This window comes from Antechinus flavipes, chromosome 2 (genome assembly GCF_016432865.1).
Source record: "Antechinus flavipes isolate AdamAnt ecotype Samford, QLD, Australia chromosome 2, AdamAnt_v2, whole genome shotgun sequence".
Taxonomy (NCBI): domain Eukaryota; kingdom Metazoa; phylum Chordata; class Mammalia; order Dasyuromorphia; family Dasyuridae; genus Antechinus; species Antechinus flavipes.
The window spans coordinates 656,487,665-656,509,672 of NC_067399.1; the positions used below are offsets into that span (position 1 = coordinate 656,487,665).

Sequence of the window (22,008 nt, forward strand, 5' to 3'; positions counted from 1 at the left end):
TTTTAGCAGAAGAGATGCACTATCAGAGTTGAACATTAGAAAGGTTACTTTGAGAATGTTGTATAAATTGGACTAGAGGGAAGGAAGAAGAGGAAAAAAAACTCAAAGAGAAATTTATGAGTGTTAGGAGGCCAATGTAAAATAAGAATGGCTCTTTATCTTATATAGATATTACTTCAATGAAGTTTGTAGCTTATCCATTCCTTTCCATTCTTTGTGACTCATTCATTTCATTCCATAATTTACAACATGGGGATCCACTCAAAGGGCTGATATGGGGTCCTTCCCTGCTTTTTCTTGGCATCAAAAAAATTATCCCTAAGATATGAAAGCTGCCCATCAATTATCTCATCCCAACGCTATCTGAACTTTTTTTTACTCCTACATTTCTGTGGTAACATTTGCTAGGCAATTTGGTGATGAATTCTTTGGCTATGGCAACCCATGAAAGAAAGGAGTGAGAGAAGGGGAAGGCTATTGTAATAATCCAGGAAAGAGAGCATAAGAGGCTGAGCTAGGATAATAGTAAGACACTTAACACTTTCTAGCTGTGTGACTTTGGGCAAGTCATTTAACCCCAATTGCTTCAGCAAAAACAAAACAAAACAAACAAAACCCCACCAAAACCAAGGCCAAAAACTCAAAAAGTAGAAACAAGCTATATACAATTTTAAAAGAATTAGCATTAAAGAGATTTGGAAAAGCTCTGTGTGGAAGGTAGGATTTGAACTGGGACTTGAAGGAGTCCAGGGAACCTAGGCAATATAGATAGGGACAGAGAGAATTACTCTTAACAATTGGAAAGTTCAGAAGGGGGAAGAAGTGAGAAGAACCTGAATTACAACTTTGTAAAGAAAAACCAGTTTTATGCCCAAAGGGCTATAAAACTGTTCATATCCTTTGACCCAGAAGTGCCATTATTGGATCTATATCCCAAGGAAATCATAAAGGAGGGAAAAGTACTTATGTGCAAAAATATTTGTAAGCAGCTCTTTTTGTGATGGCATGAAAACGGAGTGGATGCTCATCATTTGGGGAATGGCTGAACAAGTTGTGGTAAATGAAGGTAACAGAATACCATTGTTCTATGAAATTGATAAATAAGCTGATTTTTAGGCCAGAAAAAATTACACAAACTGATGCTGAGCAAAAGAAGCAGAATCAGGAATACATCGTACACAGCAACAGCAAGATTGTGCGATGATCAACTACGAAAGATTTGGTTCTTCTTGGCATTCAATGATCCAAGGCAATCCTAATAAACTTTGTTTTTTTTTTTTTTTAAATTTTTTATTTAATAATAACTTTGTATTGACAGAATCCATGCCAGGATAATTTTTACACAGCATTATCCCTTGCAATCACTTATGTTTCGTTTTTTCCCCTCCCTCCCTTCTCCCCCCCACCCCCCAAGATGGCAAGCAGTCCTATATATGTTAAATATGTAGCAGTATATCCTAGATACAATACATATTTGCAGAACCGAACAGTTCTCCCGCTGCACAGGGAGAGTTGAATTCAGAAGGTAAAAATAACTCGGGAAGAAAATCAAAAATCAAATAGTTCACATTCATTTCCCAGTATTCCTTCTTTGGGTGTAGCTGTTTCTGTCCATCATTTATCCAATGAAACTCAGTTAAGTCTCTTTGTCAGGGAAATCCACTTCCATCAGAATACATCCTCATACAATATCGTTGTCGAAGTGTATAATGATCTCCTGGTTCTGCTCATCTCACTTAGCATCAGTCCATGTAGGTCTCTCCAAGCCTCTCTGTATTCATCCTGCTGGTCATTCCTTACAGAGCAATAATATTCCATAACATTCATATACCACAATTTACCCAGCCATTCTCCAATTGATGGGCATCCATTCATTTTCCAGTTTCTAGCCACTACAAACAGGGCTGCTACAAACATTTTGCCACATACCGGTCCCTTTCCCTTTTTTAGTATCTCTTTGGGGTATAAGCCCAATAGAAACACTGCTGGATCAAAGGGTATGCACAGTTTGATAACTTTTTGGGCATAATTCCAGATTGCTCTCCAGAATGGCTGGATTCGTTCACAATTCCACCAACAATGCATCAGTGTCCCCGTTTTCCCGCATCCCCTCCAACATTCATCATTATTTTTTCCTGTCATCTTAGCCAATCTGACAGGTGTGTAGTGATATCTCAGAGTTGTCTTAATTTGCATTTCTCTGATCAATAGTGATTTGGAACACTCTTTCATGTGAGTGGTAATAGTTTCAATTTCTTCATCTGAAAATTGTCTGTTCATATCCTTTGACCATTTATCAATTGGAGAATGGCTTGATTTTTTATAAATTTGAGTCAGTTCTCTATATATTTTGGAAATGAGGCCTTTATCAGAACCTTTCATTGTAAAGATGTTTTCCCAGTTTGTTGCTTCCCTACTAATCTTGTTTGCATTTGTTCTGTTTGTACAAAGGCTTTTTAATTTGATATAATCAAAATTTTCTATTTTGTGATTGGTAATGGTCTCTAGTTCATCTTTGGTCACAAATTTCTTTCTCCTCCACAAGTCTGAGAGATAAACTATCCTATGTTCCTCTAATTTATTTATAATCTCGTTCTTTATGCCTAGGTCATGGACCCCTAATAAACTTTGAATAGGAAATGCCATCTGTATCCAGAGAGAGAAGTATGGAAACTAAATCACATACTATGTTCACTTTTTTTTCTTTTTCTCTGCCAACATGATTCATAAAGAAATGTGTGTTTTATGAGAGGAATAATGGGAAAATCTGAAACACACATCTATGCAAGGGTCAGTGTTGAAAAATGATCCGTGCATGTTTTGAAATAAAAAGCTCTTTAAAAAAAAGAAATGTGTGTTTTAAAAAATTAATGATATGGATAACAAAAATAACAAAACTTAAAACATGTTTTTTAGGAAAAATAAAAACAAATCTGAAAGTCTGATACTCTGATCAATGCAATGACCAACCACAACTCCAGAAGGGGTTGGATGATGAAGCATACTTTCCACCTTAAGATGTAAGAGACCTAGATTTTCAGACATGTTAAAATGTTTATTTGTTTTGCTTTACTCTACTTATTTATTAAAAAAGAGGTGCTTTTTATAATTGGGGGAATGAGAACTAGAAAGTACTTGAAAGGGGGAGAGAAAATAAGGTCATAAAAATATTTTTTTTTTTAATGCTTAGAGGAGAAGAGGGAAAGACAGCTTTGGACAAACTAATTTTGAAATTAATGTTTTGAATGTATTTTAGATTTCAAAGAAAAAATCAAACTGTATATAATATAGATTTGCAGTTTGTCCTTTATGCATGAAAATGTTTGTTGTTGATATTTGTGAAGTTTAAAATAATTTTTAAAATTAAAAATAAAGAAATTAAGAGAGCAATTTGGAACTTAGCCCAAAGGGCTATCAAACTGTGCATACCCTTTGATCCAGCAATGTCTCTACTAGACTGTATCCCAAAGAGATCATAAAAAAGAGAAAAAGATCTACATGTACAAAAATATTTGTGGCAAGAAAATGGAAACTGAGTGGATGCTCATCGGTTGGGAATGGCCAAATAAGTTGTAGTATAGGAAAGTAGTGGAATATTACTATTCTATAAGAAATGATCAGCAGGATGATTTCATAAAGGACTGAAGAGATTTAACATGAACTCATGCCAAGTAAAGTGAGTAGAACCAAGAGAACTTTGTACACAGCAACAACAAAATTATGCGATGATTAATTCTGATGGACTTGTCTCTTTTCAAAATGAGATGAGTCAAGCCACTTCCAATAGATTTGTGATGGAGAGAGCCATCTGCATCCAGAAAGGGACAATAGGGATTGAATGTGGATCACAACATAGTATTTTCACTTTTTTTGTTGTTGTTTGCTTGCTTTTTTTTTTTTCCTTTCTCGCTTTTTCCCCTTTTTGATTTGATTTTTCTTGTGCAGTACAATAATTGTGGAAATAGGTATAGAAGAATTGTTCATGTTTAACATATATTGGATTAGGGGAGGAGGTAGGGGAAGGGGAGAGAGAAAAATTTGAAACATGAGGTTTTGCAAGGATGAATGTTAAAAAACTATCTTTGCATAAATTTTGAAAATAAGAAAACTATTATTTAAAAAATAAAGAAATCTATATTATAATTAGCTTTCATTGACTTTGAAACATTTGATTTCAAAGATCCTTCCAGCCCTTAAATTCAATGAGAAGTTTGGTTGTATACATTAGTGGGATAGAATCCATCACAACATCAAAAATATCAATGGGCTAACCATAGTTCATGAATGTAGGGTGTCAGAACCCCTGAAAATATTTTCTTCAGCCAGTTTTGTTGTGCAAAACATGCTACTGACATACTGATAAATGATGTGAAAAGATTCCCTAAAGGCAAATTTAAGGACATATAACATCTGCCCCCAATTGTGGAAATTGGTAGCAAAAAATGTGCTCCACATGGCAATCAGCCTGCCACAATGAGATCCGGCTGTTTGAAAACATCGTCTGATGCAAGCAGTGCCCAAGAGAGAAAAGCAAGAAGCAAGCAGCACCCCGTGGGGCCTCTGGGGGAATCAGACCAGTCACATATGAAAGAAGCAGCTATTAGCTTTGTCCATGAAGAACTTTTATTTTCATTTATATCTTTCAAGCATTAAAAAATGTATATGTGGTTAATTCAGCCTATTCCCAGGGATCATTGGAAAGATAGCAGAGCTCTGCCCTTGAAATTGAGATGGCCTAGGTTCAAAACTCAAAACTCATTTGCCATCTGTATGATTCTGGGTAAGTCACTTCAGTTTCCTTATCTCCAAAGTGAGGATAGCAGGAGCAGAGAGGACTAATTGAGATAAGTTTATATAAATGCATTTTACAAATCTAATGATTGATTGTTGCCTTTCATTCCTTTTTTTTTCCTGTGTATTTTTTTTTTATTATTATTATAGCTTTTTATTTACAAGATATATGCATGGGTAATTTTTCAGCACTGACCCTTGCAAAACCTTCTGTTCCAACTTTTTTCCTCCTTTCCCCCACTCTCTCCCCCAGATATTGCCCTTCATTCTTAAAGAGGACCAAAATGACATCATTATGTTAGAATCAAGTTATAATGTCCCTGACTGTGGCTGATCAGATCAATACCAGCTTGGAAAACTCTGCCACAAATAAACCCTATGAACATTTGCGGAGCTTCCCTAACTTTGTACATGTCAGGTTTCCTCTGAGCTAATTCAATTCTGTTTTGTTCTCAGAGTATAGCACCTTCTCTGATGAGGGCATACCACGCTGGGCAGTCCTATGCCAGTGAATCCCATGTCATAATCAATTCTAAAGTTCTTAAGAGAGAACTAATAGTGCCATTTAAAGGTCAATTATCAAAGGACAGTTTATTTAGTCAGTCAATAAATATTTATTAAACACCTACTATATGACCCTCGGCACTGTACTAAGCAGGGGTATACAAATATGAAAATAGAACAATAATGTATGGACAGCACAACAGGAGACAGCACACAAAAGGAAGCTGGAAAGGGGGAGAGGGGAGGTGTGAGGTAGATACCTGATGCAAGACCATGATGAAGAAGTCAGAAATTCCTAAGTGGTGTCGGGGGAGAAATGACATATTCTGGGCTGAGTCCCTTCCTAAAATGGAGGCTTTGACATCATTGATCACCTTCCACAGACAATGATGGTGAGGTGAAGTATCAAAGCTGATGGGATTGGGCAGGGGAATGAGCCTTTCCCAATAATTAGCTTCCTGAGGCATGGTAGAGAAACTGGAAAAGTGTCAAAGTAATGTGGCCAGGTGAGAAATAAGAAGTTCATTTAGAGTCAGAAAATCTGTTTCCAAATTCTGATGCTGCCAGATTATTTAGGTTCTCTGGCCCCAAATTCTCTCCACTGTAAAACAAGGGATGCTTGAGAGCAGGGCTTCTTAACTTTTTCCATTTGTGACCCCTTTTTTCCCCACAAGAAAGTTTTATATGACTGTGAGTATATAGGTATACAAAATAGCTATACAAATCAAACATTTACTGATAATAAATCATAATTTCATGATCCTCACATTCAGTTATGAGTCCCTATATGGAGTCATGACACAGTTTAAAAAGCTACATTCTAGATCAGTGAAGCCCAACTTGAGGCTGCCCCCCACAAACTCCTGAATGCAGCCCGAACTCAATTCAAATGCAATTGGGAAATATTTAACATAAAAAATAAAAATACAACATTAATGAAAATGTGAATTTGTTTTTTTGTTTTTTTGTTTTTTTTTTTTAAGATGAGACCTTTAGGGATAATTTGCTATCAAAGTTCTAAATGATCTCTGAAGCCCCTTCCATCTCTAGACTTATGATCAAATGATTCCAGTAACCTGTTTGTTATCAGCATTAGTCAAAATGTTGGACTTTTTCTATATTACTATATATTATATATATGTGGGGGGGGGGGTTTGTGTTTGTAATTACTATAAATAAAATACTATAAATATCTTGCTATGTTATATATATAGACATAATAATTCATGAATTTGTCAGTATTAACATTAAAAGAATTTCAAGTGACTTTCTAGACCAACCCCAGAAATTATTCATTTATTCATCAAATTAATATTGCCTGAGAAATTGCAACTATGATGGTGGATTGTTCATTCCATTAATAGGAAGAGATTTATGAAATTAAGTATAAAAAGCATATAAACTATTAGATAACTTTACCTGCTGGCATGCTAACACTTCAAACTCATTATATCCAAAAATCATCTTTCTTGATTGATATCTGTCCATCTAATGTTCTTATTGCACAACCATTTCCCTAATAATCAAGGCTCACAAAAAGCCATCTTCTACACATCTCTCTTATTCATTTCTCATGCACAGTTCATTAGCAAATCCTATCAGTTCTACCTTGCCTGTCCTCTGCATCTGTCTCCTTTCTTTCCATTCTTACTACCCTCATTTGAGCTTTTCATCATCTTCAGCCAGGACCATAACAGCTTTTGGCAGCAGCTTCCAAGGCAGAGGGACAAGCAAGCCCAAGAAGAACAAAGCACACTGTGATAAATTCTACCTGAGGGCAAAAATGATAGCCCAGACAATATTTCACACAGATTGGTTCTAGTAGCACAAGACTGGTGGTGATATAAAATTAGACATCCCTCACAAACCCCCACCCCACCATAATTCTACTGAGGCAGAGAATAAAGCAGAGGGCAGCTGAACAGTGAGTGGTCTTGGGCTCGGCACACTGACATGACCTATCATATTAGAGAGATTTTTAAGTTCCCATTCCATTTGTGAGTGTCACTGGCTTAACAGGCACTGTCGGGTTTGAGTTTCCTTGGGGAGAGCACTCTTTGAGTGCCAATAGTTATGTGTGCCAGGGAGAGGAAGAAAAACCAAAGTTATTCCTTGGGCAGTCATAACTCCATGGGAAGGCAAACGATGAACAAGTTGCTTCCAGAATTAGCCTTATGCTATAGATCTGATAACCTTTTTCCTTTCCCCGAGGGTCAGAACAATGAGACAGACCTCTAATCTTTATAATTAATATCTCTATATCCAGTTTTCCAGTATCTACATATAGATATACACACATAAATATTTATATATGAAATATGTAGCTATATATGTGTGTGTGTGTTGTATGTAGGCATATATACCTCCTACACACTGCTATTGGAATAATCTGAATACATGCATCTGATCCCAATACTCTGATGCTCAAGAGGCTTCAGTAACTCCCCACTTTCTACCGAATGAAGACAACTTAGCCCAGAATGCAAGGTCTTATTATATACTCCCCTCTTTATGTGTTAAAGAATTCTGCCAAACTGGGTACTTGCTATTCCCTGAAGTTGACACCAATGTTCCATCCTTCATCTCAGCCTTTTGAATTCTGGCTCATTTTTTCAACATCCCACTTCCAATTCCACCTACTTTCTCCACGAAGGTTTTTCTGATTACTAGTCATAGCAACAAGTGATATATTTTCATTCTCCCCCTCCCTTTCCCCATATCTCACAATTTGGTTAATTTCTATACACTTAGAATAATTTAAGTTAAATTATAATTATCTTTATATTCTGTCTATTTGGGCACAGCTATTCCCCTCTTCACCCCCTCCATACACTAGAGAGCATATTCAGTGAGCAAAGAGGCAAATTCTTAAACAATCCCCCAGCATACCCAAGAGTATCTTTCACAAAGTAGTCGCTCTCTGCCTCATTTCTTACCTAACATTAATCATTAATTGGGTGCTACTTCTGTCAAAGTGAGACCTGTTAAAGACCCTAGCTTAAAAAGACCAAGATGTCTTACTGCATCCAGGGCCATCTCCAGTCCTCCTAATCTACATCTTGCTACTGAAACCAGATGACTCTGGAGAAGAAAGTGAAGCTAGTGAATTTGCCCAGCCTCCTTCACTCCAATCCAAATCACTTGCATGTCACGGCCCTGATGCCATGGTCCTCTTCAAGCGTGAAGGACAGAGAGTAACATCTAATCAGTTTGTTGAACAGAATCAAGGCTCCGATGCAAATCGAGTAAATATAAGAAACTATTTTTGCCAAAATTCTCAAAATAGGAAGTAGTTTAAATATCCCACGAGGCCAGTGGCCACTTCTTACTTTCTATTTTTTTACACAACTCATAAAGTACGCTTGCAGCAAGTGTACCATATCATAGGGAGAGCAGGCAACCAGAGAATGGAGTCTGTAGTTCAGATAGAAAGGTTTTGTCTAAAAAGAAAGTTATCTCACCTGTGGTGATGAACTAGCATTGCCAGGGATAAGATAAGGGACGCTTTTCAAAATAGGCTCTGTTCTAAAAAAGGGAGACCACTTTTGGGGAATGGTGAAGAGCTACAGAGCGGCAGTGTGGTCCAGTCGAAGCAGCAATGAATTTGGAATCAGAGAACTCAAATACAAGCACTGTTACTATATTTGATCATGAACAAGTCATTGTATCTTTCTAGACCCCAGCTGCATGAACTATAATCTGAAGGGGATGGGCTAGCTCATTAGGGACCTTTCAAGCTCTAAATTCTTAAAGTCTATGACTAGAGCAGAGCTACTTACTTCCTGCCCTCATCAGTGGCACAAAACACAGTCACCATACCCAGGCATCCCAAGTTATAATTCACTAGTGACCAGCACAGTTATATAAAATTGTGTATGTCATAGATATTAGTAAAAATCCTCTTGCCAAGATCTGAACATTAGAGAGCAGAAAAGTTAGAGGGTGATTGTTATCATTACAAAATACTTCTTTGCACCAAAGCCTGTACGTATTATATTTGTTTATAGATCCCTAATTATCTGACAAATAACCTCGGGTGCTGAAGGAAGGGACTTTATGGAATCAGGGGGAAAAATTCCAGTTATTAGAAGCCATTGCCATTTGCAAATCAGACACAAACGGAGACAAAAAGCTTCCCCCACCTCTATGCCTTTGCACTTTACTCCTACATTCCTGGAATTCACTCCCTTCTCAACTCCTCCACTTAGGAGTACTAGTTCCCTGCAAAGATGTAGGCATTCTTTTAGTGAGCCCCCTAGTGGTTAGTGTTTTAAAATCATGTTGAATGAAAAAGACTTCTATGAACTGATAGAGTAAAGCTAGCAGAATCAGGCAAACAATATACACAATGATTATACTAACACAAATGAAAAAGATCACTAAAAGGAAGTACAAATGTGAGTAATTATAATGACAAGTCCTTCACCAGAACAGATAATGAAACAGACTTCTTTCCTTTAGGAAGAGATAAGGAATTCTGGGAACAGAATGACATAAACTGTCAGATACCCTATTGGTTGTTTTGTCTTGACTGTTTTTTGTTAGAGAGAATACAGTTCAGTACTGAGGGGAGCTATGGCATAAATGACTTCAATGAAAATTAAAAGTATCAATAAAACTTAGATTTAAAAAATCATATATATGCCGCTTTATAGCACAGTGGATGGAGAGGACCTGAATTCAGGAAGTCTCATCTTCATGAATTCAAATCTGAGCTCAGACAGTTACTAGCTATGTGATCCTGGGCAAGTCACTTAACACTGTTTGCTTCAGTTCTTCATGTGTACAATGAGCTAGAGAAGGAAATAGTAAGTTATTCTATTATCCTTGTCAAGAAAAACCTCAAATTAGTCTTGACGAGTCATATATGATGGAAACAACAAATTACATGTGTGTGCATGCATGCATGTATGTATATACACACATATATGTATGTGTATGTGTTGACAAGCTACAAATCCAAAAGAAAGTTCGTTCTCTGGGAGGAGTAGGGATTGTTTTTTCACTTTGCTTTTAAATTCTCATTGTCCCACCAGTGTCTAGGAAGAATATCTTACAGATGCTTAATAAATGCTTATAGGATCATATTTGAAATTATAATATAAATCAAGGAAAAAATATTACTAATTTAAAAATTTCAATTCACATACTATTTCTTAGGACTCTTAATTCATATACCTGAACACTACACCAGGGACGTGTTAACACACACTGTGTCTTCAGTTATGTTGCCAGAAATATTCCCTAGCCCAGCCCAACCAGATAAAAAATTTGGGGGGAAACAAAAAATTTAAATACAATAGAACACAAAAACGTTAATATATGGTTTTCTAAGTCATTACACAGCCTGTAGGAAAAAGAAAAAGACTATTGTTTAATAGTCTCCATTTCTATTTGAGCTTGATACCACTTCTCTACATAAATAAAAATGGAATTGAGGAGCAGTTGAATGGAACACTTACTGGCTGTGTGACTCTGGACAAGTCATTCAACTCCTATTGCCTTGACAAAAAAAAAAAAAAAAAAGAATAGAAAACTACTTCAAATAAGCTATCTAATAGGGAAGTTGAGTTGAAGATCCTCATCATTATTTGTTGTTGTCAAGTCTTTTCACTTATGTTCAACTCTTTGTGATCCTATTTGGTGTTTTCTCCATCTACTCCATCCACTGTACCACCTAGTTGCCCTTCATCATTATACTTTTTCAAATACAGAAAAGAGAAGTCCACCATATTTTGGATAAGATTTTTGAGTTCCAAAAAGCTACAACCAAACATGTTAAAAAGCATTAAATTATCTAACCAATTAACCTGCTGGGATTTAAGATAAGATGATAATTACACATGATACTACCAGTGCAAAGTTCTAAGAAAAGTAACAGACATAAATATGCACTCTTCTAGCATGGTACAACCTTCTCTCTCCTCTCCCCAAACTGTGTTTTAGTTTAAGGGAAATATTCCCTACAGTATTCTTCTCTGTATCATTATCAGTAAAAATTAAAATCAATCATCACTTTGTTATACTACTTATAAATTTGTCATCAGTTTGTTTTTTGTTTTGTTTTGTTTTACTGAGGCAATTGGGGTTAAGTGACTTGCCCAGGATCACATAGCTAGGAAACATTAAATGTATGAGACCAGATTTGAACTTAGGTCCTCCTGACTTCAGGGCTGCTGCTCTATCCACTGTGCCACCTAGTTGCCCCCTGTCATCAGTTTTTTAAATAAAACATCATTCAACAAGTAGAACTCGCTAAAAATAAAGTTTTAAAAATAACATTTCATACAACTTTCTCACTTTCTTCTCAAATTCATTCTCCCTCATACACTCCATTATATTATCAGACTGACCTACTTTCTTTATCCTACGCACAATATTCCATCTTCTACCTTCACGACTTTACACTTTCTAAGGAATGCTAACCCCTACCTTTCTTCAAGACTCAGCTCAAATGCTACCTCGTACAAGAGGTCATTGCTGATTCTGTTTGGTATTAGTGGCTATCCCGTTGCTATTTATTTATTTATGTTACTCCATTCCAAAAATAGCATAAACTTCTTGTGAGTGAAGACTATTTCTTTCTTTCTTTCTTTTTTTTTTTTTTTTAGAAGCAATCAAAATTAAGTGGCACAGCTAGTAAGTGTTTGAAGCCATATTTGAACTCTGGTCCTTGAGACACTAGGGCTTGTGCTTTATCTACTGCATCACCTAGCTGCACCATGCAACTGTTCCTCATCTTGTCTTTGGACCCCCAGCATCTAACGTGTTTGACACATTAGAGGTGCTTAATAAATGTTTACTGTACTGACATTTTTGGAGGAAAACAAAATTCTCATTTCCTATGACTTCATATGGAAGTGGATTTCTGTATACAAAATGTTGCTGTTTGGTTCACAAGGGCTTCTTCTCAAAGCAACTCAAGGGGGTTGTTGTTTGTTCTTCGGCCTGGAAGAGGATCATGACATCAGGGAGATGGTACCATGGCATGAAAGTGAATTGGATTTTAGTGAACTTGGGCTGTGCAAAGTCACCAGCCTCACTTTCTCCACTGGAATTGAGTCCAGTGGCCAGATATAGGTCAGAATAATTGGAAATGGCCCTGACACAATGAGAGATTTTGGCCTTTTTAAGCTAAGGTCTTCAACAAAGGTCTCAGTTTGAGTGAGGTAATTACCATCAGTGATTAAAGCTAGGTAAGAATTGAAGCAAAGAATGATCTCTTTAACCTCATCATACACACACACACACACACACACACACACACAAAACCAAGCTGGAAGGTGAAGACTCTTAAGGTTACTGACCAAAACCAAAATAATTGCTATTTACATTCACTCTGAGTCAATCATGGCCCATGCAATGAGTAATAACTCAAGGGAAAAAAAATTAATTTCCTTTTGGTGAATCCTCCAGCCCCAGAATCCTTTCTTACCTCAAAAGGCACTATGACCATCGGCTTCTTCTTCAGTTCCTCACATTTTCTCATTTTACAGATTTGGTGGCTATATTTTTCTTTTTTACAGTAAATACATTCACCACAGTTCACCTTCTGTTGGCAAGGTCCACAAACTCCACAACGCTTTCGTTTCTTCTTTTCTAAAGTAGGGAGCAAAGTAGTGTAGGAGAAAGGACAAGAGTACGAAGTGGTGCTGGAAAATGCCATGGATACAGAAATCACATTAGTTGTATTGATCTGAAGACTCTTTTCATCCAATTGACCAGAATCGCTTGATGCCATTTTGGGGTCTTCTGATAAAGGATTTGATGCTTTGTTTAGTTCAGTTTCAAGGACAGTTGGGAAATTATGAGTGTTGGATGGTAACTCTGAAAGCAAGCACGTATCACATGGTTTATGCATTTCTTGATCAACTATATCTGTTGCAGATTGAGTTTTCTCAAAGTTTGGCAATGAACTAGCAATTTGACCTGAGTCCAAAGTTAAAGTTTTTATAGCACCAGGGGCCTCTAGCAGGTTTGAAGTTGTACTTTGGGTCACTGGTTGGTCTAGAGAATCATGAATGGCATCTTGTTGGTCTGATCCTGCTAAGAGGTAATTTGCTAAAGAGGTAGGAAAAATAGATCCATTAGGCACCATTTTATTTTGGAGATCCAGTTCAGATTTGTCTTTATAACAGGAGGATTGACGTGGATCAGCTTTCTCTTTTATTGGATTCAAAGAAGAATCAGCCTGTTTAAGAAATTCTGCTCTTGAACCCAAATCTTCCAAATGCACGTTGGGATTTGATTTAGAGGTCACTACATGGGCAGCACTTTTAGATAAAGGAATAGGCATTAGATCTTGGGAAAGAGCTTGAACAGGGCCAGTTGAATCATTTAACAGCTTTTCAAAGAATGGGCCTTCACACTTACTGTTGTCTTCTGAGGCCTTAGAAATTTGAGTTGGTAGACTGCTGTGAGTAGGAATGTGTGTTACGGGATTCTCCAATGTGGCAACTTCATTAAATGGTGTAATTTCTTGTCCATTCTTTTTGCTTGGGGATGCATTAGAAGTAACCACTATGGGATCCTCTTTTTCAGGAGAGATTAGGCTTTTTTGTGACTGATTTGTCTCCTTTTCCATTTCCACTATATTTTCTTTGGAGACTGCCAGGACCCCATATTTGCGTTTATCTTCCTTTTCCAAAGTCTTAGAGGATGGAATCTTCTCAGATCTTGTAAGGACGACTGCAGGTCGGGACAGGCGGTGAATTAGAGATGTGCTTCGAAGGGCCATTGTGAAGCCATTGCAAGATAAGGATTCTGGATTCTGAAAAAGGACATCAGTTTGATCCAGACACCTTCGAGCAGCTCTGGCTCTTGTCAGAAGACTTCTTATTGGCACAGGTGGTTTTGTTTTTGACTTTTTCTTAACATTATTTCTTTCTTGCATCAGCTGTTTTAACTTCCCAGCACTCAAAGTTTTTACCAACGTCATCTTTTTGGTCATAATCTTGGATGCCTTATTTAGTTGGCTGGTTTTCTTTTTGCTTAGATCTTCCTTTCTGACTAATTTGGAAGATCTCCCATGGCGGGATTGAGACATAACTAATAAGGGGAGGAAAGTGGAAAGGGGTGGGGTACAAATTCATGGGCCCTTCCAAAAGTCTCACTTCAACTGAAAATTTGGTTGTTCCATGGCTGAGCTCTGTCATAGCAGTGTTTGGATCTGAAATAACAAAAGAAAATGAAGAATGAGTTCTTTTCTCCCCTTGTCATTTGCTGATATAGAATTCTATATCTTTATTTGGTTAGCTAGCAATTCTTAACTAAAACTAAGGGACAGAAAAAACTATATAACAAATAAGATTAAAGGTGCTCATCTGTAAGGTACTTTTTTATAACTTTGTTACTTGTTGAAGGCTTCCCTCACTAAGTAAGCACTAAGTAAGTCACTAAGTAACTAAGATTAATTTTTTTCTCATCACTAATGCTAAGAAGCAAAAGCCCAAATGCTTATTGAATTAAGTTTGCAAAATTATTTGAATGAATTTGAGTATTTTTCTCTATATATAGAAAAGCACAATTTTCCAATTTGTCCAAATTTTCAACTCTCATAATCGTGAGAGAAATTTAGTTATCATCCCAATCTTTAAGGACTTGGACACTTTAAAAGTTGCTCCCTATTCTGTTTCTTCATTGGAGTTTCACTCAAGTGAAAGACATCGAAATCAGCCAACTTGACTCAATCAAACTGAAAAGACTCTGAGAAGTGTTCTACAAACTGAGAAACTCTGTCTCCTAGAGATCCTATCCAAATAGTACAATATACCACTTGACAGGGGTTCCTTCTCAAATTTGCTTGTCTCCTAATAAGCATGAGTCACTAATATTAATATTTTGAAAGGTTAGGTATAAATGACATGCAAGCCTCTTCTTGAGGGTAGAAGGCAGTAAGGGGGATGCTAAATTAGTTATTCAGAAGAGTGAAGATATATATAATACTCTTTTAAAAAAATCAGTCCTTCTTAGCATATTGGAATGTTTCTTGATAATTGTCAAGTTCAAAAATTTTAAAACGAATGAATGGGGGCAGATTGGTGGTGTAGTGGATAGAGTACCAATCCTGAAGTCAGGAGGACTTGAGTTCAAATTTGGCCTCAGGCATGTAACACTTCCTAGCTGTGTGATCCTGGGCAAGTCACTTAACCCCAACTGCCTCAGGATAAAAAAAGAATGAAAGAAAAAGAAGAATCTAAATGGAAAGGATTTTGATTACAAGAAGTATAATGGTGGAGTATCAACCATAGCAATTTTAATTGTTACATAGTGGGAAAAAGGAATTTATAACAGAAAAAAAGTCAAGAGCCTTTGCTCAAAGCCAATTGACCTCATTTTTACAATAATGTTGTATTCTTAAATGTTGGAATCTTTACAAACTGCTAACTCATTAGAGTTGATAGATTATCGATCTGATCTTACAAGAAGATGTTGGTGCCAGAACCTGAAACAAGGTACTAAGTAGAACTAATTGATACAATGCTTGTGTTCACACCTTTACTCATTGGAGTTCACATGTTTGGGAAATTTCAGGGTTTAGTATGAGATATCTGAATTCACACCTCCCTTGAAGATCTTAGGGCCAGAGAGCACTATGGGAGAAAACCCATAATCCCATTCTCTCAGAAGAGTCATATATAAGTCAGTGAAGAGTGATTCATTCCAGAATATTTTCCACCCTTAAATGCATAAAATAATATCCAAGGAAATTAATCATAGTGAAATAGTTATCAAAGTGTTTTTTTTAGAAAGCAAGTTCATGAACCCCAAGTTAAGAAGCTCAGAATTAGAGGAATACAGAGAATTTTGCCCTAGCTCTTTTTAAATAGTCACAGAAATCTCAATAAATGGCAATGAAAGGAAAAAAAATGTTACAAAGTAGGACCAATACTTAAGGCTGCCTCATGTCTCTATAACATAAACCAAATTATGAGCATGTCAGATGTGTATTTAAAAGAAAAATAAGGCTCTTTGTACTTTTTTAAGCTACTCATGTATCATCAGGTAACAGTGGAAAATAAAGGGAATGATATTGAAAATTTCTCCCTTCAGCCTTGCTTGAAGCTGACCAGTCCAAATACTACACAAATTTAATTCAACAAACATTAAGTACCTGGAGGGGATAAGGATTAGGAGGTACTGGGACTTTAAAAAAAAAAAAATAGAAACTTAGATTCTATAGGAAGGAGGGTGACAGGGATAAAACATTAAGTTTAATTAAGTAACTGCAAGATTAAGTAACTGCAAAGTAATGTGAAAAGGGAAAAACAACTAACAATTTAGAGCTCAAGGACATCATTTAAAACAGAAATGTGGCTTCCTTCTATTCAGTTCTACCTAAATACTTTTAATAACTAAAGCTTGATAAATAAGAAATGCTAGAAGACAATATTTAAATTCTAAGTATTACATATTTGGTAACATTAACCAGAAAAAGCAAAATATTTTAATACATTTTTACTGAACATACAACAAGATTTCAAATGAATTCTTGGTGGAAGACTTATACTTTAACTCATTTCCTTTTATTTAATTTCTTTTAAAGACTTGGCTAGCAATAACTCTTTGACTGAGAAAAGATATATACCACATCCTCCAAAGACCATTAACACAACTTTTTATACCAGCACTACTGGAGCAATGGAAAATCTATTTCCAAGGTCAGGATATTCAGCAATATCTTCAAAAATATGTCTTTTATTTTGTACAAAGCTGTTTATATCTGCAGGGAATATGTTATTTGGGTAGTGCAATTATCTTTTAAATTGAAATCTTTATGTTCAACGAACTGAAATATGCAGATGTCATTTAGAGTCTAATTCTAAAACCAACTTCTATAATAAACAGCTTCTTTGCTCCTCCATTTTTGGTTTTAAAAACCAAAGCACTTTAGAAATTAGGAGTTATAATTAAGATAGTGCTTAATATTCAAACCCCATCTCCAAAAAGATAACTTCCATAGAAAAGGAAAAAGTATGAGCAGTATAGAATGGGAATATATGACCTTTTTAAAGGTAACAACACTTTTTTTTTTTTTTTGAGCTTGTGAAAGAAGGCAACGACCCCTGAAAAACCTAACTGCATTGGATACTGATGTGACTGATGTAGGAATTGATGTGATTGTAGGCACCAGAGAGCACCAAATATTGGAGTTCCTTCACACGAAGAATTCATAATGGCCATCTCTTTGTAGGTTTATTTAGGAGAAAAAGGTTACAGATAAAAATGAAGATATACAGTGGACTAGGAATAGTAAATATGAAATATAATTGGAAGAGCATATAGCAAGAGAAGGGGTTTTAATAATTAATGAGGGAAAGGGCAAATTTCCTAGTGGAACTTATCCAGGAGAAATGGATCCTCCCCTGAAGTTGGGGCGTTCTAAGTTGGCAGGCTAAATTCTAAAATGGATTTAGCACCTTAAAAGAGTTAGTTAGCTATAGAAGAAGAAGAAAGACACCATAAAATGTGGTGAGGATTGAAAAGAAAGCATAGAGGGGAAATGAGAGGAGAGATAACATAAAGCATGATGGGAGGAGGGGAGAGACATCATGTGAAATGGGGAAGGGATGAATGGAAAGATACCCCAAGAATGTTGTGATGGACTAACTCAAGGGGTTCAGCAAAACTGGCATGAACCATGGACAGATTTTATAGGGGGAATTTAACCTCAGGACATGATAGGGAATTCTTTTTTTTTTTTTTTAATAACTTTTTATTGACAGAGCCCATGCCTGGGTAATTTTTTTTTACATTATCCCTTGTACTCACTTCTGTTCCGACTTTTCCTCTCCTTCCTTTCAACCCCTCCCTCGGATGGCAAGCAATCCTATAAAAATTAAATACGTCACAGTGTATCCTAGATACAATACATGTGTGCAGAACTGAACAGTTCTCTTGTTGCACAGGAAGAATTGGATTCAGAAGGTAAAAATAACCTGGGAAGAAAAACAAAAATGCAAGCAGTTTACATTCATTTCCCAGTGTTCTTTCTTTGGGTATAGCTGCTTCTGTCCATCCTTGATCAATTGAAAATGAATTAGATCTCTTTGTCAAAGAAATCCACTTCCATCAGAATACATCCTCATACAGTATTGTTGTTGAGGTATATAATGATCTCCTGGTTCTGCTCATTTCACTTAGCATCAGTTCATGTAAGTCTCGCCAATTCTCTCTGTATTCATCCTGCTGGTTATTTCTTACAGAACAATAATATTCCATAATATTCACATACCACAGTTTACTCAACCATTCTCCAATTGATGGACATCCTTTCATTTTCCAGCTTCTAGCCATGACAAACAGGGCTGACACAAACACTTTGGCACATACAGGTCCGTTTCCCTTCTTTAGTACATAATAGGGAATTCTGACAGGACATAGTTGGACTGCCCATGACCTTCACAGAGGTGGACATAACCTGGATTTCTTGATTGTACAAGCCAGGTTGGATTGTAAAGTTTAACTGATCTCCATCAGTTCCTTTCTCTATTTGCCTCAGGGCAATACTTCAGTCTTTCTCTGCCAACTGCATCCAATCATCTAGGACCTCATCAGGTACCACCTAGTCAAGGAATAAAAACAATAATAACAAATAAAAACAAAATACACCCTACCCAAAAACTCGAATTTTGCTACCCTTAGGACAATTGATGAAATATTTTCTCTCCCTGTATATGTGATTAAGAAAATTGTCCAGAGAACTGAATCTTCCTGAACAAGTCCCAGTATGTGTTTCTTGAAATAAACCACTATTAGACAAATGAGTAGCCCATTTAAAATGGGATGATGAAGCATTCCTCAAAATGTGAAATTATTTTAATTGGCTTCATAATTTTTTTCAACTTCTTTTGATAAAATTTATCTTTATATTGTGGATTCATCATTAAAAATCACATTTCCATTTTCCGTGACTGATTATAGGAATAGGAAAAAAACAAAAAAACCCTGTGATTTAAATGACATAGGAACTTCCAGTAAATTAAACTTTCAATTCATGAACCCCAAGTTAAGAACTGTTTCTACAACCTGTGATCTTAGTCAACTAGAACATTGGAGACCTAAAGAATTTACTCAAATTTGGAATTATGCCCAAAGGGCCATCAGACTTTGAATACCCTTTGATCCAGCAGTATTTCTACTGGGTCTGTATCCCAAAGGGAAAAGGACCCACATGGGCAAAAATATTTGTAGCAGCTCATTTTGTAGTAGTAAGGAACTGGAATCTGAGCGGATGCCCATCAGTTGGGGAATGGCTGAATAAATTATGATATATGAATGTAATGGAATATTATTGTTCTATAAGAAATGATCAGCAGAATGATTTCAGAGAGGCTTGGAGAGACTCAGATGAAATGATGCTAAGAGAAGTGAACAGAACCAAGAGAACATTGTACACAGCAATAACAAGATTATGTGATGATCAGTTCTGACGGATGTGGTGGTAATTCACACCAGGTCTTGTAATGGAGAAAGTTATCTGCACCCAGAGAGAGGACTGTGGGAACTGAGTGTAGAACATAACATAGTATTTTCACTTTTTTTTGGTTGCTGTTTGCTTGCATTTTGTTTCCTTTCTCATTTTCCCCCCTTTTTAATCTAATTTTTCTTGTACAGCATGATAAATGTGGAAATATATATAAGAATTATACATGTTTAACATAATTGGATTACTTGCTGTCTAGGGGAGGGAGATGGGGAGACAGAAGGGAGAAAAATTTGGAACACAAGGTTTTGCAAGACTGGCTATTGAAAAAATTTTGCATGTATTTTGAAAATAAAAAGCTATATGATATTTGTGGAAATATGTAAAGAGGAATTGCATATTTTTAACATAAATATGTATGTGTATATTAAATTTAACATATATTTCTACCATGTCTAACATATATTGGAATACTTGCCACCTAGGGGAGAGGGTGGGAAAAGGGGGGGTTAAATTGGAGCATAAGGTTTTGCAAGGGTTAATATTGAAGAATTATGCAGGCATATTTTATTTTATTTTATTTTTTGCTGAGGCAATTGGTGTTAAGTGACTTGCCCAAGGTCATATAGCCAGGAAGTATTAAGTGTCTGAGGCCAGATTTGAACTAGAGTCCTCCTGATTTCAGGGCTGGTGCTCTAAGCACTACTCCAGCTAGCTGTCCCCTCTGCCCCCCTCATATGTTTTGAAAATAAAAAGCTTTAATATATATATATGTGTGTGTGTGTGTGTGTGTGTGTGTGTGTATTAAAGCTTTTTATTATATATAATATATATATATATATATAGAGAGAGAGAGAGAGAGAGAGAGAGAGAGAGAGAGAGAGAGAGAGAGAGGATTATTTGCTGACTGGGGGAGAGAGTGGGAGGAAAGAAGGGAAAAAAATTAGATTTTATAGGGGTGAATGTTGAAAATTATTTTGAAAATAAAAAGTTTTAATTTTAAAAAGCTATTATTAAAAATAAAAGAAAACAAAATAACAAAAAAAGTAAAGAATTTGCTCAGTCCCAAATAGGCAGTTAAGTATCAGAAATGAAATTGAATCCCACATCCTCCAGGGTTCTAGGTTGGCTCTCTTATCCATAATGTCAAGCTATCCATATCTTCTGAATATAACTGTAATTCCATATTTCCAAATATGTTTATCTAAGTCAGTTTTATTCTGCCTCAATGTGTCTTCCCAAGTCCAGATGTTAAAGAGCTAAATGCTCTCTAATGCTAAAGAGCAGTATGGTTGGACAATCAACATAAAGTGATATTGACATCCATGATGAAAATGGAGAGGCCCAGGAGTAAGATCTTCATATAACAGAGAATACAGAATGTCCCAAGCAGAGATCCTAAAATTACAGCTGAAAAACAGATGTAGGTTGTAATGTTATTTTATTCTACCCTCGAGCATACAAATCTCTGAAATAGGTTTTAATTATTTTTAAAATAAAATTTTTAATGACAAAAATTTTTACATTTAATTATGATAGGGACACTGCAGAGGGGAACCTTGGATCCAGGGACCTAGAACCTTGGAGGATCTGGGTTTGAATACCTTAAGGGAGAGGGAAAGAAGATTAGAAAATGGAAAATTAGAAATAGCCAGATAGAAGGTGAATGGCAACAGAGCCAGAAAGAACAAATACTCAAAATAAAGAATTTAGCTACATTTCAAAGAGGTCAAAACAAAGTCAACTCTCAGCAAATAAGATCAAAATATGACATTTTTCTCTGTTGTCTTATTTTGTTGACCATAAAGATGCTTTTAGATTGCTTTACTCTTTAGAATTACTGCAATAGTCCACCTGCCAGGAAAACAACAGAATGATTTTCTAAGACTATCTCAATTTGGGTTGAAATAGCTACTTCCCCAGGCCTGAGCCAGCACAGGAGAGTTCAACATCTCTTCCTTTTCTGTCCCCCTCCATTTCCCCTTCCCCCCTCCCAGCCTCCTTCTCCTCCCTCCGTGATACCCCAAATCCCCTGAGCAGGATGTGGCTGAACTGATGTAACCAACCATCCCGCAGGTCAATTTCGAATTAGCCTGCAATCCTGCTTGCTGCCAGCAGCAGCCAAAAAGTGCAAATAGCATTTTGCACGAGCCAGCTGCAAAAGGAAACTGACCAAGATTTCACGGTTTCCCCATTCAGTCCCTCAGTGGTAAAAGCTACAGCACTTGACAGAGAAAGCGACTAGAAAAGGCCCTTCAAGTAAAGAAGCACCTTTCCCCATTCCCTCC

General features: G+C 36.4%; 1 protein-coding gene across 1 annotated transcript in view; it reads right to left on the minus strand.

The window, feature by feature from the left end:
- Positions 1–22,008, minus strand: part of TET1 (tet methylcytosine dioxygenase 1) — a 173,917-nt gene that overhangs the window by 147,912 nt on the left and 3,997 nt on the right. Inside the window, 1 exon segment of the mRNA XM_051982566.1 lies at positions 12,731–14,464. Within this exon segment, the coding sequence (XP_051838526.1) occupies positions 12,731–14,341 (1,611 nt within the window). The 5' untranslated portion in view covers positions 14,342–14,464.